The sequence below is a fragment of the Gouania willdenowi genome, chromosome 9, assembly GCF_900634775.1.
Source record: "Gouania willdenowi chromosome 9, fGouWil2.1, whole genome shotgun sequence".
NCBI classification, from domain to species: domain Eukaryota; kingdom Metazoa; phylum Chordata; class Actinopteri; order Blenniiformes; family Gobiesocidae; genus Gouania; species Gouania willdenowi.
In genome coordinates, this window is record NC_041052.1 from 9,868,155 (window position 1) to 9,892,640 (window position 24,486).

At 38.0% G+C, this 24,486-nt stretch overlaps 2 protein-coding genes across 30 annotated transcripts in view; one reads left to right on the forward strand and one right to left on the reverse strand.

Annotated features, from left to right (window-relative positions):
- Positions 1 to 14,038, forward strand: part of kcnt1b (potassium sodium-activated channel subfamily T member 1b) — a 92,335-nt gene extending 78,297 nt beyond the window's left edge. For 13 of the 28 annotated variants that reach the window (XM_028456831.1, XM_028456850.1, XM_028456830.1 and 10 more), the window contains 12 exons: positions 1,055 to 1,189; positions 1,380 to 1,491; positions 2,270 to 2,371; positions 2,612 to 2,695; positions 2,774 to 2,902; positions 3,245 to 3,265; positions 4,468 to 4,765; positions 6,697 to 6,759; positions 8,041 to 8,091; positions 10,817 to 10,828; positions 11,865 to 11,949; positions 13,187 to 14,038. In XM_028456831.1, coding sequence (XP_028312632.1) covers positions 1,055 to 1,189; positions 1,380 to 1,491; positions 2,270 to 2,371; positions 2,612 to 2,695; positions 2,774 to 2,902; positions 3,245 to 3,265; positions 4,468 to 4,765; positions 6,697 to 6,759; positions 8,041 to 8,091; positions 10,817 to 10,828; positions 11,865 to 11,949; positions 13,187 to 13,283 — 1,189 coding nt within the window. In that variant the 3' untranslated portion in view covers positions 13,284 to 14,038. The remainder of the gene's footprint in view (positions 1 to 1,054; positions 1,190 to 1,379; positions 1,492 to 2,269; positions 2,372 to 2,611; positions 2,696 to 2,773; positions 2,903 to 3,244; positions 3,266 to 4,467; positions 4,766 to 6,696; positions 6,760 to 8,040; positions 8,092 to 10,816; positions 10,829 to 11,864; positions 11,950 to 13,186) is intronic. The other 15 variants (XM_028456843.1, XM_028456844.1, XM_028456858.1 and 12 more) reach the window with 10 other exon arrangements.
- A 5,531-nt stretch (positions 14,039 to 19,569) lies between these two features.
- LOC114470225 (uncharacterized) lies at positions 19,570 to 23,145 on the reverse strand. 2 transcript variants are annotated; one of them, XM_028458285.1, is made up of 5 exons: positions 22,671 to 23,145; positions 22,530 to 22,589; positions 21,704 to 21,760; positions 21,548 to 21,616; positions 19,570 to 20,528 (listed from the first exon to the last, which is right to left on the reverse strand). In XM_028458285.1, exons 1-5 carry the CDS (start codon positions 22,777 to 22,779, stop codon positions 19,615 to 19,617), a joined length of 1,209 nt encoding a protein of 402 aa, XP_028314086.1. In that variant the 5' UTR covers positions 22,780 to 23,145; the 3' UTR covers positions 19,570 to 19,614. The 2 variants fall into 2 exon arrangements, with proteins under 2 accessions (XP_028314086.1, XP_028314085.1); XM_028458284.1 differs by having other exon boundaries at positions 22,530 to 22,592.
- Positions 23,146 to 24,486: the final 1,341 nt, after the last annotated feature.

Genomic DNA, 24,486 nt, shown 5'->3' on the forward strand with positions numbered 1-24,486 from the left:
AATACTAAATGTTCACAGTTTCACTTTAATTATAGGGTAAGTTAATAAGGAAGCCTAGCAATAACTTAAAAAGTTAGGAAATGTTGAGGTTTCAACATGAAACACTTATTCTACACTATTTCTTCTGATTTATGCATTTGTTTCATTTTGATGAAATTTGATAGAAAATCCACCTTGCATTTTAAAAAATGTATCTTATACACTGTATATCATATTATATATAACATACCAATGACCATACACCAGATCTGCAACATTTGTCACAATGCTTCAGTGGAAAATCAACATTTAAAGATGGTTATTTAATCCTAAAGCTTTATCAGCAGTATTTAACTTTACTAATGTAAAAGAAAAATCTCAGTTGTCCTCTGATTTTCACCCATAACAGTTGCTCTGTATTGATGAAGTCCACGCTGAGGCAGGAATGTCTAAAATAACATATTTAATAAAAAAAAAAGAGCAAAGGATAAATACAGTGACCCTCTCCCGCAGGAGGGGTGACACGCCTGCACCCTGAAAGAGTAAAGCAATATATTTCATAGCTGATGAGGAGAAAGGGGAGGGGGGATGTGAAGGGAGGAAGGATTTTGATGGAAAATGACTGCTTCTTCAGAGCTCTGCTTATCAGAGTTATGCTGAGGCCTTGAGTGGAGACTGGTTTTTGCTGGCACTGTGAATACAGCACAGTCTGTCTGTACCGTGAGTAATCTAATCTAACATGACTCAGCAAAGGAGCAACGTCTCTGTTCAAAAATACAACGAATAATGCAGTCATCGTGTATAAACACATGAAAAATGATACGCATGGACACTCATTTGCTGATATAATGATTAATATAATAATTGCCCTAACACTAAGTACTAACTACATCTATCATATGTATTTATCTTTGTCAGTTTGAATCCTGGACAGTAAATCAGATTTTAGTTGGAGCTCATTGGTGACAAGAGCTCTGAGGGACCCTCATGGTCCTTGCGGGCTACCTGGTGCACTATGTTAAGGGACCCCTCATGTATGGTGTAATGTCTTACATTTGCTGTTTTCTAAATGTAGTTTGGACAACCTGCTTCAGTGTGGGATCATCTATGCTGACAACCTGGTGGTTGTGGACAAGGAGAGCACCATGAGTGCCAAGGAGGACTACATGGCTGATGCCAAGACCATTGTCAATGTCCAGACTATGTTCAGGTAACTCAGAGATTTTAAAGTTCAGTTCTCAAGCCTCTGTTTCTGTTCTTTCTGAGACTCCTGGTGATAGTTTTTTGAAGAGAAACCCAACTTCTGCAAATGTTCACAGACTCCACTGGTGTAATTAAAAACATCCATCTCCTCCTTCAGTCACAGATGGTCCATTTCTCTTTATGTTCCCTTTGCTCAGGTTGTTTCCCAGTCTCAGCATCATCACTGAGCTCACACACCCATCCAACATGAGGTTTATGCAGTTCAGAGCCAAGGACTGCTACTCACTTGCTCTCTCTAAGCTGGAGAAGGTAAAGTCTCAACACATGTTAAATGTCCAGGAACGTCCAATATGTTACACAAATGTTTCCCAGGACTCGTCCTAAAGCTTTTTATCCTATATTCAGTCTACGAAATTCAAACTTACTTTACTCAGGTGAAAACGTCAATAAAGGAAATAATAGTCAATAGAAACTGTGAAAAATTAACACTGCAACATAAGAATAGAAGTATGCTCTTGTGTTTGAGGCCTAGGTAGTAGAGATGGGTGATATTACTGGTCAATAATTGCCTTACAAATGTAAAACTTTCTGTTGTTTGAGACAATATGTAAAAAGATTAATATTGCATATCTTTCCATGGAGATGTATATAATGTGCAATTGGAAATGATGTGTTGGAAAATATCTGCATTTCTACGATTACGTTTGTAAAACATCTAGTTCTGCCTCCCCATTTTCCTCTTTTATCCTCAATTGTGTACCTTTCAAAAAAGGTATGATAATCCTCAATCTTATAGAGTTGTCTCTTCAATACTTTGTTTGCCTGAGCACTTTGTATATTTAATTTAATTTATTTATTTAAACCTGTTAAAAATCTATTATCAAACATTTCTAATAATTAAAACAGTTCATAATTAACCCTTTTTCATTCCAACACATATTTGTTTCTGCTCTTTCTAAATTATAGCTCTCTTGCTGATATAATCTACTTTAAAACAAGTGTTTTTAAAGACAAATAGAAAGGAAGAGCAGCTCACAAAAAGCTTTTAGCCGTCTCTTCCTCAGCTTTGGTTTGTTGTTTTTTGCAGATAGAGCGTGACAAGGGTTCCAACCTGGCCTTCATGTTCCGGCTTCCGTTTGCTGCAGGCAGAGTGTTCAGCATTAGCATGTTAGACACACTGCTGTACCAGGTGGGAAAAAAATATTCAAAAATGTGTGTTTCAATTAAATTTGAATTTTTTTTTAAATTATTTTTTTACTTTAATTTAAAATTTAGTTTATTTTTCAATGTTATTTAAATGAAATGTTTTAATTAACTTTTAAGTTTAAAGCAAAAACTTCATTTTATTTATATTCTTGATCATTGTGCACCACATGTCTTGTTGTCGTTTTTTATGATTCAAAGTTTTTTTATTTTTAAATGTTTGCAGTCGTTTGTTAAAGACTACATGATTGCGATTGCGAGGCTTCTCCTTGGACTGGACACCACGCCGGGCTCTGGCTACTTATGTGCTGTATGTAGAAAATCTCTCACATGTATGTGACTAAATGTGACGGGCAGTAATCCAAAGGCTTTTCTTCTCTGTGGACAGATGAAGATCACAGAGGAGGACCTGTGGATCAGGACCTATGGCAGACTCTTCCAGAAACTGTGTTCCTCCAGCGCTGAGATCCCCATCGGGATTTACCGAACAGAGTCACACATGTTCTCCAGCTCAGAGGTGAGGTTGGGTAAAGGCGTAGAGTTCAAGGGTTTCCCTCTACGTCTCGCCTCCTTTAGTCCACGCTGATTATTTTGCCTTCTTCATGATGTTTTTTTACATTTTATTTTCCAAAATATGCCTGTAATTAACCAGAGAGAAAGAAAAAAATCTTAAAGGAAATGTATACAGTTTATATTTATAATAAGTAATCTATCAGTCACACGTTTTCTCCTGTGCATTGATTATTGTATTTTTTTTCTTTTTATGCGTTTACTTAAGGGCTTGACTGAGTTTCATTTGCTTTGAATAATTCCCATTCATGGCATCTTTTTTGTTTGGACGCTTTCTTTTTTCTTTCAGTGCAAGGACAGTTACACACAGGTAAGATCCTAATATACTCAATTTAACCAATTCAATTAATCCCACCTATAACCACTTTACACTTCTTGTAATGAAAAAGGAAAAACAATTAAAAAAAAAAAAACAAGATTAAACATTCTGTGTTGTAGTCAATAGTTGCAGTGGTGACACCTGGAAATAATAAATGTCGATTACAAGATAAAGTCACATTGGGGGCCGCAAAATGTGATTGTCTCATTCAAGGGCAACATTTTTAGAATTCCTGTCATCATTGAGAATAATAGCTAATCAGAGCATGAATACCGAAAAAAACAGGTTTTCTTTTTTTGTGGGTTTGGATATTTTGTCATCATTTTAGCATATTTTTGTGGTTTTATGTGTTTTTGTTGCCGTTCTATGTGTTTTTTGTTTATTTTTGTTGTTTTTTTGTTGTAGTTTTATGTGTTTTTAGGGTCATTACATGTATTTTTGTTATTTTCATTATCTTTCCATCATCCCGTGTGTTTTCTGAGTCATTTTGTGTATTTGTTACAGTTTTATGTGTATTTGTGATATTTCTGTGATGCTGTGTGTTATTTTGTTGTATTTACTCTGGCCGCACAAAATTAGACTGAGAGCTGCATGTGGCTCCTGGGCCACCAGTTGCTCAAGTCTGGTTTAGTGACTCGAACCAGAATCTGTATTATTCTAAACACAATAGCAGAGAAATTAAATGGTTAAAAAAATGAGAAATGATCTATTTTGGTAACAATAGCTCCAGATTTTTTTCACTAATGATAAAAAAAAGTAACAGAACTGCACTGAGAAGCAGAGTGAAGAGTCACTTACTCTGGTTCTGAATATGCAATAATCCAGATATTTTACTTTCCAGTTTATTGATGCAGGTGTGCCATGCGACTATGGCTCAGTGGTAGAGTGGGTTGTCCAGAAACCAAAGGGTTCAAATCCCGCTGTAACTGAGTCATTGTCGTTGTGTCCTTGTATGAGTGAGTATGAATTGTGCATGAATGTTGGTGGTGGTCAGGGGGGCCCTAGGCGCGAAATGGCAGTCATGCCTCTGTCAGCTGTGGCTACATTGTAGCTTACCACCACCGGTTTGACTGTGTGAGTGACTGGTGTGAATGAATAATGGTTTCTGTAACGCGCTTTGAGTCTCCTCGAAGAAAGCGTTATATAAATTCAAGCCATTATTATTATTACATCCTCCCCCCCTCCTGTCTCAGTCTCAGGTGTCCATTAACGTGGAGCAAGGTGAAGAGCAGCATGATCGCAGAGAATCCTGGAAGGAGAAGACGGCCCACAGGTACTCCACTACAAGCGACCAATCGGAGCATCCGCTGCTGAGGAAGAAGAGCATGCAGTGGGCACGGCGGCTCAGCAGGAAGAATGTCAAACCCTCTAGCAGAGCAGAGCGAATCTCACAGCAAAGACAGAACCTGTATCGACGATCGGAGCGCCAGGAGCTGTCGGAGCTGGTGAAGAACCGCATGAAGCACCTGGGCCTGCCAACTGTGGGTTATGGTGAGTCAGGCATCAGGGTGGAGCTCGTTCACAAAACTATTCATAATAAATGTGTACGCATCATCATCATCATATTTATTTCATCATATTGTAATGTTGAAATAATTGTTTCAAAATGAAATTAATTCATCACTGATTAGAGTATTAAAACAAGGAGTCAAGAATAATGCATGAGTGTCAGTGAGGGATACACAGGAATAGGAGCTAACCATCCTACAGCTAAAGGTTGACTTTTTAGTGCCAAAACCACAGGGAGCAAATCTTCAAAAGTCATTTAATGTTTGTGGTGCAGTTTAGGGCATTTATTTCATTTGATTTATTGTTTATTTAACAGGGACAATGTGCAATAGTTATTTGCACCAGAGTTAGCAAATAGCTAATTTACATCTGCAGTCCCTGATGAATGAAAATATTCCCAAATTACCAGATTTTGAACCTGAGTCTAAAACTTGCGCTGATGTTAAAATCTTTTGTGTAGAGCATCAGTGATGCATTAGCCTAGCTTAATGTGAAGAGCAATCAGCAAACAGAATATGGTCTATACTTTCAGATCTATATTTTAACCTTTCTTAGTTTAATATGTCAAGGTTTCATATATTAAGACAACTTTTTTCAGTTTCAATCTCCTGACATGTTTTGACTGTCAACTGTCAGTCTTCCTCAAAGGCGTCTGCTGATTGCTTTGATGGGTCCTTAGGAGTTCTTTCTGGGCATGGCCAACCGGACAGTTCTGTCAGGTTGCCCTCGCCCCTTGTTGCCCGAGAACACATCAAAGCGATCAGCAGACACCTTTGATAAAGACTGACTGTTGGCAGTCGAAACAGGAGATCAAAGTAAATGTCCTGAAAAAAGTTGTCTGAATAAATTGAACCTCAACATATTATTAAAAAAATAAATAAGACAAAATGAAGTTTGCTGGAATTAGCATTTACAATCAGCATGGTGCTCCTAGTGTAATAATGGTGTGAGACTGGTGTCAAATTACAAGCGAAGGCTAGTTTCAATAATTCAAATAAAGGGTAAAGCATATTTTGATGAGCTCCATCTGAGTTTATTTTGAAAAAAACGTGGTTGGATCATCTAAAAATAAGATGAGCGACGTGTGAATCATCCAACAGGCACATACAGAAGTGAACGGTGTAGGTTGTGATTGTATAGATGCATTTTTTATGTTTTATATACAAATGATTCTCCACACAGAAGCAAAACAACTTGTTTTTCTCTCACTCTGGAAGATGTGTGTACCGTATGTGTGGAATATAAAGCATTCTTTAACACTCCAATCTTCCAATCTGATTTCTTTTCATCTGATTTATTTTCCTGTGAGGTGCTGTGAGTCTGTTGATCATACAGATGATCATCATCACACCTCATCATCATCATCAACCCCCAGAATGTCTCATATTCTCACATAAGTTTCACACCCATCACACACACACACTCTGAGGTCGCCATCCCATCATCATCATCATCATGTGAACACGTCATTGCACGAAGATGCAGGAACACTGAGATTCGCCTCTATTGCATTTGGCTCCACACAGCAATGTGCCTGCACTCTTTGCATCGTGTTCACTGTGTGAACTTGTGCTCGTGTCCTTCCAGCTTCACGCTGATCAAATGAAAACCAATGAGAGTTTAGTGCAAATGGGTCTCAGAATGTTCTCATGTTTGGCCTCTTCGCTATCTGTGTGGATTACAGCAGCTGGGTCGAGATGGAAGTGGAAGTGATTCTATGAGCACACACTCCTTCTTGCATGGCTGCTTCTTCTTTCGCATCGCTCCCACATATAATTGCCACTTGTTTTGGTGAAACTGCTGTTGCTTTTTACCACCTGCCTGATTTTTTGATTTCTTTTTCTTTTGTCGTTATTTTACCTCCCTCTTTCTCTGACTCTGCTGTCTTCACCCCTTTTTCTTTTGGCTCATAGAGGATGTTTCTAATCTCACTGCGAGCGATGTCATGAACCGGGTAAATCTAGGATATTTGCAAGGTAATTTGTGTGCTTTTTATTACTCTCTTTGTGACATGTGTGTGGTTATGTCCGTACTGACGAGAAAGGAGTTTGTCCTTTCACCAGCATCCAGAGAATAATAGTGCACGTGATTTTTTTAGGAGACAAATTGAGAAATGTGTTTGTTTAGATCAGGGTTGTCAAACTCATTTTAATTCAGGGGCCAAATATGTGGCAGTTTGAGCTTAAAGGGCCCATGTTACGCTAAATAAAATTTTCTGTGCTTTAAACATCACAAAAATGCTATTAGGGCTTCATACACATGCCCAAAGTATTTTTTTCATTGATTCCCTCAATCGTTAGTTAGAGGGTGATTTGATCCTTTGTTACTGTAGGGTGAGCCCAAACACCTCGCTCCAATTTCATGACAAGTTCTCACTTTGATGACGAATTTCACTGGAGAAGCCGCGCCTCCAGGAAGGTCTCTGCCATGATTGACATGTAAACAGACACGCCCACTAAGGCGCGCATTTCAGCGTTTTTCACGCAGTGCTATTTATGTATTTTCTACATGTACCAGTGAATGCCTCGTCTCGTGTTTATAAAGCAGCATGAGCTCGGCTATGGAGTGGGTGGGAGGAAGGCGGGTCGTCCTCTGGCCCTACGTCACCGTGCAGGGAGGAGGAAGTCAGTGTCCTGTCTATAGACACGCCCATGCTTGAATATGCCAATATCCCAATGTTTTTGGGGTTCTTAGAACAAATGGTACATGGGTGAAAATTAGCATGACATGGGTCCTTTAAATGGTCCACGGATTTTTGGCGGAAAAAAGAGTAAATTCAACCCTGGTTTGTGCTCTTCCACGAATAAATTATATATAAATTATAAAGTATGTGAGTATATCAGTCCGTTTACTTAAAATCCCTGATTTGGGGAAATTGCGGAAATTTCATGGAGCAGTTTAAGGAAAGTTTGCCAGATTTTCAGTTCTTTCAACAATTTCAATTTAAAAATAACTGCCGTCATGTGATATAAGAACTGGAAAACTGAGCTCTGCAAATATTGTGGATTTTTTGGATGGGCTAAGATCTGTACAACTGAATTAGTTGATAATTTACTAAATGTTTCATGTTTTTTCTACCATTTTTGCATTCTTAAGCGGGCTCTAAAGGGCCCAATTTGGCCCCCGGGCCTTGAGTTTGACATATGTGGTTTGGATGTAATTTTTTTAAACACGTTCTATGTGCATTTTCTGCTTTGGTGGATTTTAGCTGCTTCTAAGTGAGCAGATCAAAGTTAACAGTGAATACCGTTGCTCAGAGTTGCAGGACATTTCAGAGCGGCCGTATACAGAGGGGACCAGGCTAGCAGGTTAGCTGGCTCATCAAAGTACTGCAACTCAACTGCATGAATGTGTGTGCGTCTGGGTGTGTATGTTTACTTTTGTACAGTATGTCTGTGTGTGTGTGTGTGTGTCAAAAGTCAAAGTGTGAGCAGTAGATCAGCAGTCAATCTCTCGTTGTCTCCATGTTTCACTGAGGCTTTCTGCATTGTGTTCCTGTAGGAGGACTAAGAGTCCTGCAGGGCATCAGAGTTTGGCTTCTGGAGTGAAGCAGAGTGCATTATGTCTGTGGGTGGAAGGTTGAATACAGAACAAATAAGTTACTCTGACTACAATTGGACTTTTTTTTCTTTACATTGATCATATGTACGAATAAGACCTCAGAGAGCACATTTTATACCATTGTCACAGAAACCAACAGAGGGAAAGGGACTGTAGCTGTGCAGCAGCTTTGATTTATATTTATAGTGTAAGTACAGCCCCAAGTTTTTGCTGACCTGCCACTACGGGTAAATTCAAAGAAAATGTCTTGATTATGGGCGTTGCTTCTGTAGTTAAGACACGCCCAGTCACAGTAGCCCCGCCCCCACAGACAGCAATGCACAGTTCCACATGGAGTTGTCCATCAATACTCACTGAAGGCTCTGAGAGAGGAAACCAGTCCCTCCTCCCATCTTTCATAGGAGGGGCGGGGCCAACAGTCACGGTTAATGACACGTCACTGATCCAGAAAGACGTCACTGATCTAATCTCAGCTCAGCCAATAGCAAAATTCAATTGCAATAGTCAGCGTTCAACCCAAAGAGGGCAGTCGCAGTAACATTTTACAATTAAAAATGCTCATTTTTAATACTTAGACTAAAATGTGAAGAGTTTGACTATGATCATTATACTACATTACTTCATCCCCAGTCATATTGTATGTACCTGCTGTAGATGTTTCTTATTCGGATTTCCAGAACCTCAATTCCCACTATTCAGTAGGATTAATTTTCCTGTTCATAATAATCATTCCACTTAAAACCAGTGCTTTTTTTTCACTTTCATCAATATTAGAAATTTTCAATGACAAAGATCAGTGATCAGCAGCTAGTGCATGATGAAAATGCAACAAATTAATCATGGTGACATTAGTCTCTGGACTCATAAATAGTACTATTAAGATTTTGATGTATATTCAAAGTAATTAAATAATCTCTGAGGCTGCCACCAACTCAATCACTCCTTTTAGTTTCCTTACCTAACAGCTTGGATTCTGTGTGAAGGAGATCTTTACTGCCTCAATGTCCTTCCCAGCCATTTAACAACCATGTTGTCTATTGTTTAAAACAGTTTTCCCAACCTGGAGCATTTGGTGCCTGACCGCAGAGAAAAATGTTTTTAAAAAAGGAATTTTTTTCTATTTTATTATCATGGTTCCAGTAGTTTTTTTGTTATCTTTTTAAATTGCATTTCCACTTTTGCGCTCACATCTTCTTTATATGACTGCACTTGAAGAGTGAAGTGTGCTGACATTGCCTGAAGCCTTTTTAAAGAGCTGGAGACGCTCATAAATCAACCCCATTTTCCCACCGGTGTGCAACAGAATGTTGGCAGTGTTTTAGAGGAAAATATAATGGATTTATATCACAGCACCCATTGTATTGTATGGGTTATGGAAGCAGATTAGGGCCAGTTCTGATGGAGAAAATGATTTTGGGCAAATCAAGAATAAAGTGCAAAATGTCGGGAATAAAGTCGTAACGTTGAGATGAAGTCAAATCTATGAAAGCTGACGAGGGCCAATTCACCATATGACAACAAACAGCAGACCGTTTTATTTAGCTCATGAATGCAGAATTGTTATTTGATTTCTTTAAGGACTTTAGAGAGATACTGCCAAGAACTTGATCTGTTCAGAAGGAAAAACCAGTCAAGTTTGGAAGAAGTGGAGCATTCAGTCTATCTGTAGTTGTTGAGGAGCTACGGAAAAAGATTAGGGCCAGTTTTGATGAAGACTGTTGTCGTATATGATGAATTGGCACTAGTCAGCTTCTGTAGATTTGACTTGAATAGCAAACCTTCAACTTTTATCATAATATTGTATTTTGAGTTTGTTTTTGATATTCCAACTTTAATCTTGACTTTTCAACTTTTTTCATGATTTGACCAAAACAATTTTCTCCATCAGAATTGTCCCTAATCTGCTTCCGTAATGGGATTCTGTTTTCTACCAGAGAAGATAAACTGTCACTTTAACCTTATTTCGCCACTCTGAACCCATGACCATGGTATAATTCATTGTGTACAGTAACACTGACGTTACTCTTTCAGACTCTCAATGTGCTCTGCTTCACTCCAATGTTGGTTTGAGTCGCTCTGAGTCTGACGGATGCTGGAGCATGTCGTCTGTGTGTCTATCCCTGTTGTTCTGGTTTCAGGGTGGGGTGGGGGGTCGGTTGTATCTAGTTTGTTTGTGCAGGAAAATGGGTGCTCCATGTTATTTGTTGGCATGGCAACCTGCCGCATTTAAAAGCCTTGTTGGTCCAATGTTACATGTGCAAGTTGTTGAGAAACGGACAGAAAAGAAAGGAATGAGGCGGGTGTTGTTGGCGGACGCTGTCTGCATGTTCTGCTCTGATGAAGCTGCGCATGGAGGAGCTGAGGTTGGTGTGCAGGCAGCATGTGGGCCTCCCCCCCCCCCCTCCTCCACTAAGTGCCCTGTCAGTAACGGTTAGCCCTTCTCTCTCTCCCACCCCGCCCGGCTTTATAAAGGGCAACAAGCAGGTGGGTGTTCCTGGAAACACACACGTGCGCTCCTTTCCCCTCTGACTAACACACAAGTAAGAGCTAATGTCAGAGGACACACAACTACACACAAAGAGCACGTTATGTTAAAATTAGGGCTGTAAGTCAGAAACATATTTGCTACAAATGATTTTAGTGTTTTGTTGCAAAAATTACTCGGAACCCCAAAAATTCTCACTAAACCCCCCAAAAATATAAGAAAAATTAACACATGAAATCCACATTTATTAAGGACACATTAAAGCTTTAAACTTTAAAATAATAAAACATATTTTTTCGAAGTAAGGCTAAGCAACTAAGTAAAAGATTACTGTGTTTTTTCAAACTTTATCAAACAGGAAAACTTGATCAGATATGCTAATTGAATTAACTTTATTGAATAATTGATTTAATAATGCCATTAGTTAAAAAGCAACAAAACGTAATGAGAATAGTAATATAAGATGGTTATAAATAAGTACTAAGCAGTTTTATAAACTCAAACTGATGTGAATTGATTTTTAAAGACATGTTTTTCATTAAGAGACACCAACTTAGAATTAAAATAGATCTATAATTTAAAATGTTAAGAACTATTGTAGTGTTAATTTATAGTCCAAAATGTGAGCTGAGATTCACCTCCACCTCAATGAATATTTATTTATTTTGTTAATTAGAATTTTGCAACCAATTAGCAAAAATCTCTGTAACGGAAAAACCATAAATTAGCATTTTTTTTTTTTTTCAAGACGTTTTTTTTTTAACTTTAATTCAGGATAAAACCTTTAAAACAGCAGATGCCTTAAAAGGAACTTCATGATTTTGTCAGTGTTAAGCATGGATGAAATAATTCCTGTTGATAATTATGAGTAGAAAAGTTTAGTTTTTTTTGACGCGTGCCTACTGAACACAAAGCAATGTCACATCTGCAGAGGGATGAGTGCTGATTTCTTTTCTCATTTACTGTCACATGCAGGAGGATGATGAAGAGCTCCAGGATGACGCTGATTTTTTCTGTCTCTTTCTTTCTTTACAGACGAGATGAACGACCACCAGAACACTTTGTCTTACGTGCTCATCAACCCTCCACCAGACACCATGCTGGAACTCAACGACATTGTGTAAACATCTCCTCTTTAGATCTCATTCGACCACAGCTCTGTGGTTAAATACGTATTAGGTCTGTGAGATAATCAGGTGTGGTGTGTGTTCTAAGATTAATCTGTTGGTGAAAAAGTTGTTTTTGTTATTATAAGTGTCAGTGCAATTTAATACTAGTCAATGTCAGTAGGAGGCAGTAAGTAACAGATCACAGTTGCAGTGTTGGGTCGTATAGTGTGTTGTAGACGTATCATTTGGTGTCAGACATTCAATCAATGCAGAAGTTGTAAAAACAGCACAAAAATAAGATAGGCAGTGGCTATCCGTACGGTTGCCGTATCAATATATTAACGTTCTATCCGTACGCAGCGCCTCTATTTGGCCAGTTCAGGTCACGTGACTAAGACTAAACCTTACCCTAAACCTAACTCTAACCCTAAAATATGTTGCGATATTGGGTTATAACCGTAAACCTAACCCTAAGACGTGTTAAACGTACCAATAGCACTGGGGGTTGTCCGTACGGCAACTGTACAAATAGACGCTTTTAATAAGATACTGACTTGAAGATACTAATGGGCTTCATGCAACATAATCTCAAAATATTTTTTAGAAACATATCCATTTCATGAGAGGTTTGTAAAGGGGCGCCACATCCAATTTGACGAAGCTTTTGTTTTTAAACATTCTGCCTAGAATTTCTAAATAACCTAAAATGCGCTGAGACCTTTTTAAATAAATATCGCCTCCAAGGGGCCAAATTAGGCTCTGCAGCTTTTAACACCTGTGAGGCACAATTGTTTAACAGATTTGTCAGTATGAATTCTGAGAAATAAAGTAATAGTAATTTGCTTGTTTATTTTTTGCTATAATTTTGATTTTAAGTAGTTTGTGTGTTTTTGCTGTTTTGTGTATTTTTCTTTTATTCTCTTTGTTAACTTTGGGGACCGCACATCATTAGACCAGGGGCCACATGTGGCCCCCTGCCGCCAGCTACTCATGTCTGCACTAGTCTGTCATGGGGTGCAGTCAGTGTTTCTAACCACTGTTCTACTTTGTTTTGTTTTTTTCAAAAGCAGAATAAGAATTTCTGAACGAATCACAATGGTTATAAAATGTAATTTAAGATCAGTTTAAACTTTTTGGCTGTTTTTTTTTCCCCCCAATTTAAGGACCACTGTTGCAGATATTTGTGCTGGGCTGAGAATGGTTTAATCTCAGTAGCTCTGCCTGATCACATGACCTCTGTGTCCACAGGTACATCATCCGCTCTGACCCGCTGGCTCACGTCCCTGAGGAGCCACAGGTGGGACCGGCTCGCTCCACAGAGACCAGAGACGAGACTCACCTGTGAACCAGCATCAAACCAGCTGCTGCTTCCTGACCTTTAACCTCCACACAGGACACACCTACAGCTGTCCATATAGTCAATGTCTATCATGTGACGCTCCGGTCCTGAGGAAAAACACATGGTTCATCGCTGAACTGCTACAAGATGCATGAGGAGGGACTCTCCTCTGACTCCTCCCACACACCCACCAACAACCAATGATAGAGAAGATCAAAGCGACAGGTTTGTGTCACTGTTTAATCCCAACTCTTCACCTTCAGATGTGAAGCTGCCACCTCCAACATTGAAGCCTTCTTCAAATCCCAGTCTTTCTACATGTGCACTTTTTTATTTATTCCAGAGTCTTTAAGATACTTTTTATTTTATTTACATGTATAAACTTCTTTTGATCAACTTTCACAAGTGGCTCTGTGCCACCTGGTGAAACTTATCAGCCATGTCAGCATTTCTTTCTATGAAATTATTTTAGTTGCTGTAAAGTCTTTTTTTTTCTCTTTGACTTTTGGGAAGACACTGAAACCATGCTTCCTCTAATGTTTGTGCCATTGTTTTGTAAATAGTGTTGAATTTACTCTTACATGCTGTGCCATTCATAATGTAGAGGATCGAAACTGCCTAAACTAGAATCATATTTCATCATATTTATCGAGATATTTATAGAAGATGTTCACACACAGTCTTATATTTATTTAAAAAAAAAAAAAAAACATTATTTATTCTTATTGTTGCATGATTTAACTTAGATTTTGTGGAGCCCCTAAAGTGACATAAACATAATATCATCACTATAAATCTCACCATCAGCACATTTGTGGTCAGTATCAGTCAAGAAGAACACCGTATCAATTCTGTGCATCTAACATAATGGGGCGGATTCACTAAAGATTTAGCTGTATTAAAACGTGTGCAAACAGGACTGCGAGTCACAATGCGCCTTCAATTCATTTAGCGTTTTCCTCTGATGAATATGTAAAATAGGCAGATCTCATAAGGGATAGAGAGAGATCTGCTGCAGTAAATGTCTCCACAAAACACAGTTGAGATGAAAAAAATGCTCAAGTTAACCTTTCTAGTATAAGAAAATAATTTCAAGAAAACAATAGTGAATATTAAACAGCCACTGAATAAGAAAATGCAGAGTAAAGTGTGTTTGAGGGAGAGAAAAAGTCGCACACCCACGGCGATGCGTGTGGAGTCTGGTGACGCTGCAGTGGGGAGAGGATGCTGTGGGCGCTATGGACGTGTGCTGGAGGATGGTTAGTAGATTTTCTTCAAATGGTGCAGACTGATTGACAGACTGTGTTGCTGTACTAACACAGATCAATAGGATGGTTTCTGTCCAAATCTGCCTGTTTTTCATGGACTGATCAAAGCAAAGTTACAGCACCTGACGGAGTACCCACATTAAATTAGGGGGAAAAAACATAATTTGGCTTTAAAGTTGTTTAACCCCCCCCTTTTTTTTAATGTTTTACATTATTGAATGTTTATGCAGCAGACAGAGAAGTCCATCTTCCTCCAATTTAACTTCTTCAAATGTCATTGTGTGCTTCTGTGCACTCACCTCTCCACATTGAACGAGCTAAACGCTCGTTCAATTAGGACGGTCTCCACCACTTCTGCACACGCGCTAATCATTGCCGCAATCTTGAATTCCTCGCAGCAGGTGAGGAAACTGCGTCACCAAAGCATTTCGGGATGCACCTGGTTTACCACCCTTTATTTCAGATCTTAGTGAATCCACCTCTATATGTATTACAGAGATAGGTAACTTTTATCACAGCGGGGGCCACAAGATCTGAGAGCCACATTATCAATATTAATGTCAGCATTTAGAAAAAAATACTAAACTGAGCATTAACACACAAGAAACAACAAAAAAAAGATAATTTGTTTTTATGATTTTTGTTTTAGGAGTTTTTATATGCGCATTTCATGTCACTTTATATAGTTTGTCACCTTGCGTGTTTTTGCAGTCATTTTGTGTATTTTTGTATTTTATTTATTTTGGGCAGGTTTTCTGATTTTTGCGTATTAGGAGTCATTTTTGTGTATATTTTTTTGTTGTTTTGTTTTTGTCTTCTGCTATGTGTTTTTTTGTAATTTTAATTTGAAGTCATTTTTGTGTATTTGCAATTGTTGTTTGGGATATTTTTATTTCATTTTTCTGTCTTGTTGTAGTCATGTGTTCTTAAAGTAGTTTTGCATATTTTTATTGATGTTTTATTTATTGTTTTTTTATGATTTGTCTTTTAGAAGTCATTTTTGTGTATTCTTGGTTACCTATTTGTGCACACGCCAAATTCAGAAAGCAGAACAAATGTGAATTCATGTCACTTAAGGGGCATTGTAATGTATTTTTTTTTTATGTTAGTATCTTTTTATTGGTTTTCCTACAAACAAAGGGGAGGTTTGTGCTCGCTTGCAGCCATTTTTGGTGACTGTTATTTAAAGCATTAAATGGGTGGAAAACAGCGTTTCGATAAAAGAATGAAAACATCAATATTTGATTATAACATCCAACTAAAAAGTAGCACAAATTGTATGATGCAAAGGGAAAAAAAAGATCAATTATATGAATATATATAAATAATATATTTATAGAATATTGAAAATATAAAAATAATTATTTAAAGCGAATCTTTTAAACTCACTGCCTGAAACTGAACTGCAAGTGTTGTAAGTTATCTGTTTAATGTGTGCGTCTTTGGTTTTGGCATGTTTGGTCCACATAAAACTCATTAATGCAGAACTAAGTAATTTTTTCACCTTAATAAATCCTTCTCGTAGTCCCTGTGAGGGTAATACAAATATTTATGGGGTGATTGGGGGGTCTTTCATCCCCCTGCTGTCTCTGGCCAGAAAACCGCACTTGCAACTTTCCTGCCTCCGACCTGGTGGCAAGAGGTACTGCTTTACGGCAGCCTCATACAAACTAATGCTAGATTATGACCAGCCCCGTGGCTGCACATGGTTGTCTACAAATTCACTTTTCTCAAACTTATATCATGGCAGAGCCATTGAAAAAAAGGCAGAGAAGACCTTTGTCTGAGGAACGAAGCAACTCCATGCAGTGACAGCTCAGCAGTCACTGTTGTTGCTGCGACGACAGTGTGTGTGATTGCGTAACAGGCACTCACACACACTCACAACCCAGTACTCTATCAGGCAGCACACACACAAATATCCATCCATTTATCTATCCATCCATTTTCAGAGCCACTTTGTCAGCACACAAACAAACACACAGACATTTCCACACTCCCTTCTGTATTACTTCCACATCATTCATGTATTTTATTTGTCTCTCTTCCTCATATTGTTCACACGGTTACATGGAACTATATGTGTGAAAGCCCCCTTAGTGTCACTGTTAGGATTTTGCTACCGTCTCGGGAGAGAAAAGGTGCACATGTAGCTGTGGGGTGGGGCAGTCGGCGGGGGGTGCGGAGTGTTTACGACAGTGACATAACCAAAAGGGACCTTTAGAGGGAGCGCTAAGGGCAAGTTACTTAGTTCTGCTTTAATTACTAATATCAGTATTCTTCATTATGGGACCAAAAAGGAACAGACTCGGCTGCTGTTTGGGAATACCAAAATAAAAAAAGGTTATACATTAAATACTTTTTATAGTGAGTAATATACAATAACTCATGGTAGTTTAAATAAAGAAAAAAACATAAACCTCACAATCAGTTTATTCTGAAAAGGCGATGACTGCTGTTGGGGCCAAGTATAAGAAGATTTGCACACTGCATTGTTTACATACAATTACATTTTGAATACGATTTTTACCATTATTACAATTCAATCTATTAGGGGAAACCAATTATACTGATGCTTTTTAAGACAAAAAAATCTCTTTTAATCAATAATGTTTATTTGGCTGACCCAATAGCCAAATGACACAATTTTTGTCGATAAACAATAACTGACTTTTCAACTTATTTCTCAAAGCCTTATCTTTTGACTTGTGGGTTCCTGCACCCGACTTTAAGACCAACTAAAAAAGCTTATTCTGATATATCATAAGGCACAAAAACACAGCAGAGAAATGGAAAAACAGTCTAAATAATTACAGTATTTAAATCTCAAAGTCTGCATTGATCTACAATCTGCTTTTCACTTTTTTTCCATTGTGTTCATTGAGAAGTTGCCTTTTGTAAACTTGGTGTTTGCTAACTGCTAACGTGACAGTTTGAAAGTGACACACGAGCTTTGCACAGGTTTGTGTCTTTCCATCATGCATTTCAGGAGAAGCCGAGGATAAAACTCGGGGCCACAGACGGAGGCGGCGCTTATCAATGTAAATAGTAACATTATATTTTTCTTATGTGTCAAAGAACGAGGAGTCAAACTGTTTTTGCACTACGCTCTGCTGGGATGTCGAACTAAAGAGCATGACCCTTTAAATCTGACTCTGTAGAACAAAGCCAACAGTATGTAACCCTTTCTTTGAATCAAGGGCAGTCATCTAACTTCAATGAGTTTGTAGTTTGATTTCCTCGTGTGCTGCTTTTACCTCTTTATACGTGTGGACTCCAGTCACTTTTGTTGGGAAAATGTAAATCTGTTTAGACTTTGTGAGAAAATGAAATCTTTTGCTTAGAAATCTGAGAAGAAGAGGGAGGAAGGACATGGAGGAACAGCCTGACGTCTTCCTCACGTCTCCACATGTCGCCCCCTACTGTCCATACTTACAACAAACCAACACAAACAAGGGCATGTTAAAACTATAAAGCATGTTTTGATATACAAAACATGCCAAGAACACATTTCTTACATTCAAAGTGACGTTAAAGGAAAAGCTGCTCGGAGTTAAAGTTTGATACTGTATTTTTCTTTCTAGGAATGGACTGTTGCATGTCGTCAAGGTGTTCGCCCCAGAAAACCCTGAGTGTTTATGTTGACCTCTGCTCTGTTTTTGAGTGTCAGAAAGAGAAAAGGGTTGATCCATTTTCTACTGTTTCTAATGAGAAGTGTTCTTCTCCACATTATGAACACAACATTGAACAAATAAATGCTGCATGCAGCCAGACCGACTGAATCAACAGTGATTTTTTATTTTACCGTCCGAACGTTTCACCATGACAAACATTGATTTGATGTCTTCAATACATCTGTTGTGAAAACAATGAACAAACACAAAACTGTAGCTAATTGTGATCACAGGTAACATCACTCTAGTTTCTGGATCCTCCAACATGAATCATTAGATCAGGGGTTCTCAACTGGTTTCACCCTGGGACCCACATTTTGCCACGGTCATTAAATCGTGACCCACTTTTTTTTTTTTAGAATTCAGTCAACCAAACCAAGTTTTTCAAAAATAACTGGATAATCTTTTTAAAATATGAATCTATATATTTTCCTGTGCAACATGCATTTCACAGCATGCCTAAAATAAAAGTTAACTTAAAAGACGTTAAGTTTTCATTCATTTTTGACTAGCTGTCCGCGACCCATCCAGTACAGGTCCGCGACCCACTTTTGGGTCCCGACCCACCAGTTGAGAATCGCTGCATTATATGACAATGAAAACGAGCGAAAACCTCAGTCAGTTACCAGATATTCTCAAGAATTTCCTCCAGATAGTGGATGTTGTCTGGATTCTGATCATGATACCATGATCATTCACACTTTGAAGCAGGGGTGTCAAACTAATTTTGGTTCATGGGCCAAATACGGGCCAGTTTAATTTTTGTGACCATTTTTTTTTTCTTTTTGTTTGGAGAGTAATTTGAGGAACAACAATTTGAGATTAAAAAAAACTGACTACCTCTTCCCCCAAGAAAAAAAATGTCCACACAATGAGTCATGTTTTGTCATTTTTACTTTTTTTGCAGAAACTTCTATCCCCATTAATAACCATACAGTAGGTCAAACTGTATGCGATAAAATGTGCCATTCGGATTCAATCTGATTAAAACTCGGTGGCATGAATAAGGAACAAACTCGACTTAACTGAGTCAAATTTCTTAAAATCAGTCAATTACAAACAGATATAGAGTATTTTAAATCAAGATTGATTTTTTTTTTATTTTTGAAACTTCCAGAAATCCTAAATTGATTTGGACCTCATCCAAAAGTAATGAAATCATCTACGACGTAAGGTCTATCTTTGGTTAACATTTTGTCAAAATCTGTTGAGTAGTAATTCAGAAAGACAAAAAATTAATGTTGACTATCACTAATTGTTTAAAACTTCAACATCAATAATGTGTATTTTTCATGACATGAGATGAATGCTCGAATCAATTCGTCTATCTACACTTTAAAAAAAACTCTTCAGTGAAGCTAATGATATAGACAGAGTGTGAATGAATCCTGAAGTCTACGGTCTCTGCCTGTTGATGTGCATCTGCCTCCACCTCTCTCTGGTCCAGCGGCCGTGATTCTGAACCACTTCATGCAGTAAGTTCCTGAAGGCGAGCTCGTTACTGTCATCAGTTGCTGATCTGCTCACACCTGGCTGAGGTCTCCTCCTCTGCTCTGATTGGATGCTGCTCTCTTCCTGTCCATGGTTCACATCCGCAGTCTGGACGAATCCGTGCTGATGTAGATGTGCTGGTGTGTTTGTTTCAGTGAGAAGGATCTGGGCTGCAGTGTTAAGCTGAAACTGTTGAGAGGACCACTGGGAGGAAGATGGACACACTGTGTTGTTTACTGGTGGAATCCATTCTTCAGAGGACTTCTCTTCCTCTTCCTCTCCTTTACTTTCACACCTGGCCTTCCACTGAGCTGCAGTCGCAGGCCAGGTGGAGATTCTCCACATGGCTTTCCCCTCCAGTGACCTTTGACCTGCGTCGTCACGTTGGTGAGGACGACCGCTTGTGCCGATGCTGAAGTAAAGCACAGAAGCAGACTGAGTGTTTCTATCTGGATTCTCAGCAGCAGCAGAACCTTCAATGGTTCTCTCAGTGTCGTCTCGTCGGCTTCCAGTTTCTCCTGCTTTGGTTTCCAGCTTCTGTTTCAAGGTCTCAGCGTCTGTCTCGTGTTCTACGGTCACGTGATCTTTCTCAGCCACACAAAAAGGAGAGGTGAGGATTACTGCGTTTGCTGACTTGGCTCTGACTCCACCGCAGGATTTCTTTTCAGTCACTTCGGGCATTTCAGATGAACCGAGACTTGACTCAATGTTCTGCTGCGTCTCTTCTGTTGGTCGTTCAGGCGTCGCCACTTTGTTCCTGGTTTTTCTTCTGTGCAGCAGCACAAGGACACACACCAACACACACACACAGAGGAGCCCTGTAAACACCAGAGAGACATTTCAGGTCACGTGATCACACTTTTAAACTCTAAGATGCGTTTGCAATCGTACGATACAGTACACACTCACTGCGGATATACTGTCTACTACAGGGGTCACCAACACGGTGCCCGCGAGCACCAGGTAGCCCGCCTGGACCATGTGAGGTGCTCAGGAGATTTGGAGTATGGTCAGTGGTACGTTATACCACATGTAATATGATATTTAAGATATATTGTTCGAAACGCATGGTGGAATTTTGTAAAATATGGCGTAATTTTGATATTTTTCAAATGTTACGTTATGCAATTGGTTAAAAGTTGTTTGTTAGTTGGTAACATAGGAAGATGATGAAAGTGTTTCAATTTGAAACTTCAACATTGCCTATACCATTTTAAGTTACTGCTGGCCATTATCTTTTCTAATTAAAGTGAAACTGTGAACATTTAGTTTTAAAAAGTGATTTTCAAACAAGCCCTTCAGACTATACGGTACATATGACGTAGCTCACAGTTTCACAAAAGTTGGTGACCCCTGGTCTACTATGTACTATTAGTATGACTAGGAATGACCGTTCCCACTGAAGTATACTTCCAAGTTCCAAGATGCATTTCGAACCTACAACGACAAAACCTGAATCACACTGAGGTTAAATATCTCCTTTAATTCGCTACCTTTGAACGTTCTGAAAGCATTTTAAGCACAAAAGTGAGCAAGTAGAAAATCAACATCTGATCATTTGATCCATAAAACTTGCAAAAACACATTTCATGATGACATTTTGGAGATTTTTGGACTGGCATCCATTGTGCTACTGACAAAACATCCTGGTAACTTCAAAGCAAGAGCCCTATTTACAAAAAAGTTTAAAAAAAATCCGGGTATTTCTCGTGTACTCAATCTTTGCATACTATCTAATGTGAATGCACTACATACTAATTTTGACTTAGTATGAGTAGTATGTTAGTATGTGATTTCAAACACAGCCTAAGACTTGGAAAGAAGAGCGAGAACTTACCGATGACAGAGACCAGGGTGCCAACAGTGCTCAGACCTGATGCTCCTGGAGGATGACACAACTCCAAAACTAGAGGAGGAAACCAGTTTAGGATCAGATCAGGATCATAGAAGGTATGAAAGTTCAAGGATCAAAGGTGAGAAGGAAGGAACATACGTGCAATATGAGAGGAAGTTAGTGGTGAGGTGGTGGAAATGACGGTCATCGACAGATCTTTGCACAAACACAAAGATCTGCAGGTTTGGACTCAGTAAGAGACAAACAGTTACAGGTTTATTTACGATTGTTTTTCTCCTGTAGCGTTATTGTCTTAACTCAGTTGTCTCCACTCAATAACAGCTTTAGCAAAGTCTGATTTCTCAAACTCAAGTTCATTTAATCTTTAATCATCAAACTTCCAAGATCAACCTAGTTGTTCATAAACATCTTATGGACATAACTAAAGACAAATATGTAAAATATTGACATTTTTAAAATGAATATCAATTTGTACAAAAACATTTTTGGAAGTGGGGAAAAAAAATATTCTCCGAAATGAAAAGAAAACACTCACTTGAATGAGAGAGAAACAATGTCTCTGATGTAATATTTTAACGTCAGAGCCATTAGACATAATTAAAAGTGTTAGAGAATGGGAAATACACCATTAATCATGCAGGAAAGTACATTAATATTATTGATATATCTAAATATGTATGTAATATTTACATCATTGAATTATTTTTTTTCAAACCTTGTAAAGCATGATTGATATACAAAAATTTAAAAAGCCTGCCAAATCTACCAAAAATAGATAATGTCTTTAATTTTTAATAATTCTTAAATTGCTTACTCTTATTTCATAAAAAAATATTAATACAACTTACAAAAAAATTCTCATCAAGAACTATATTTTGGTTGATTTTATGTGTTTGCTACTTTTCATTACGTACACATTGGTTTAAAAAAAAATTCACGATAGAATATTTTGAGCTGCATGTACCTGAGTGGGAGGAGCTATATTCAGGTGGTGCATCTGTTTGCAGGGGGTGGAGAGATGTTCCTGCTGGTGATGAGGGGACAGTTTTTTTTGTTTTGTTGGAGAAGGTGTAGCTTATGGAGGTGTGAGAGGAAGCAGACGTACCAGCTGAAGCAGAGGCCACAGTGTGTGACGGTGGTCCTGTTGCACACTGGGACACACTGAGCACAGGCTGGCCCCTGAGGGCCGGGGGACTCTCACAGACCACATCCATCGGTCTCTCCAACACAAGTCTGCTGTGAAGCTCTGAGCAGAGAAGCTGTTAGTGCTGCTTTCTGAAGCTCCTCTGAACACATCCTCTCCATCCAGGGTTGGGGTCAATTACATTTTTCAATTACAATTACTTATTCATTTACCCATGTTCAATTACAAGTTAATTATGATTACGGTGAACTGTATTTTTTTTCATTTACAATTGTTATTTTTCCTTTGAAAGTCAATAACAAATATGTTCCGAAATATTAAAGTTCAAATTCAATTAATCACAGTTACTGAGCTTTTAATAAATAACCCTTATTAAATGTATCCCAGATAAGGCAATTAAAAGACCCTAAAAACTAGTGCAAATATGATGGGCACACTTAAACTGGGGTTAAAATGCAGTAAGACATGAAAAAATAGAAAATTGTAAAAAAAACAGAAATTTCATAGGTAAGGCTATAGTAAGGCATGAAAAAATGAGCGAAATAAAAATTGAAATAAGCTTATCAAAGAAAATATTGGTAAAGTTCTTGGTGTGGACGTTGGTATACCCTTAGATTAATTTTCTTTTTCTTAAATTAACCTGAAGAGAACTGACAGGTAGTGGGAAAGTTGATATGAAACATATTTTATTGATGTACTACATATGTGTAAGCCATTGAACAGTAACATTTTCAACCCAGTTTAAGTGCTTGTCATATTTGTAAAAGTTTTTAGGGACTTATGTTTTATAATAGCCTTATCTCAGAAAAAAAAGGTCCAAAATCCTTCAATTTTTAAGCCTTACAATAGAATTATCTCTATTTTTTTTTTTTTTTTTTTTTTTTTAAATATTTTCACCTGTTTTTATGCCTTACTATAGTTTTACCTCCATTTTGAGGCGTTTTCAGTTTTTTCGCCGTTTTTATGCCTTATTATAGCCTTACCTCCATTTTGAGGCGTTTTTAGGCCTCACTATATAGCCTTACCTCTGTTTTGAGGAGTTTTTATGCCTCACTATATAGCCTTACCTCTGTTTTGAGGAGTTTTAAATTTTTCCGCCGTCTTTACCTCCGTTTTTAGGCATTTTTAACTTTTTTCGCCGTTTTTTTTGCCTTACTATATAGCCTTACCTCCGAAATTTCTGTTTTTTTAAATTTTTCTAAATTTTCATGCCGTACTGCATTTAAACCCCAGTTTAAGTGTTCTCATCATATTTGCACTAGTTTTTAGGGTCTTATGATAGCCTTATCTCAAATTTTTTTTTCTTTCTTTTTTTCATTTTTTATGCCTTACTATAGCCTTACCTCCGAAATATCTGTTTTTTTACATTTTTCTAATAATTCGTGCCTTACTGCATTTTAACCCCCGTTTAAGTGTGCTCATCATATTTGCACTAGTTTTTAGGGTCTTATGATAGCCTTATCTCAATTTTTTTTATTTCATTTTTTATGCCTCTTTATGCCGAAATTTCTGTTTTTTACATTTTTCTAATTTTTCATGCCTTACTGCATTTTAACCCCAGTTTAAGTGTTCTCATCATATTTGCACTAGTTTTTAGGGTCTTATGATAGCCTTATCTCAGAAAAAAAAAAAAAAAAAAAAACATTACGATCTTTTTTGCCTTACTATAGCCTTACCTCCGAAATTTCTGTTTTTTACATTTTTCTAATTTTTCATGCCTTACTGCATTTTAACCCCAGTTTAAGTGTGCTCATCATATTTGCACTAGTTTTTAGGG

Excerpts from the sequence above, each read along its gene's own strand:
- LOC114470225 (XM_028458284.1), bottom strand. The coding sequence starts at position 22,779 with ATGGATGTGGTCTGTGAGAGTCCCCCGGCCCTCAGGGGCCAGCCTGTG. Across the intron at positions 21,617-21,703 it reads AACTTCCTCTCATATTGCAC|TTTTGGAGTTGTGTCATCCT; the intron begins GTATGTTCCTTC and ends TTCCTCCTCTAG. Across the intron at positions 20,529-21,547 it reads CACCCTGGTCTCTGTCATCG|GGCTCCTCTGTGTGTGTGTG; the intron begins GTAAGTTCTCGC and ends TGGTGTTTACAG.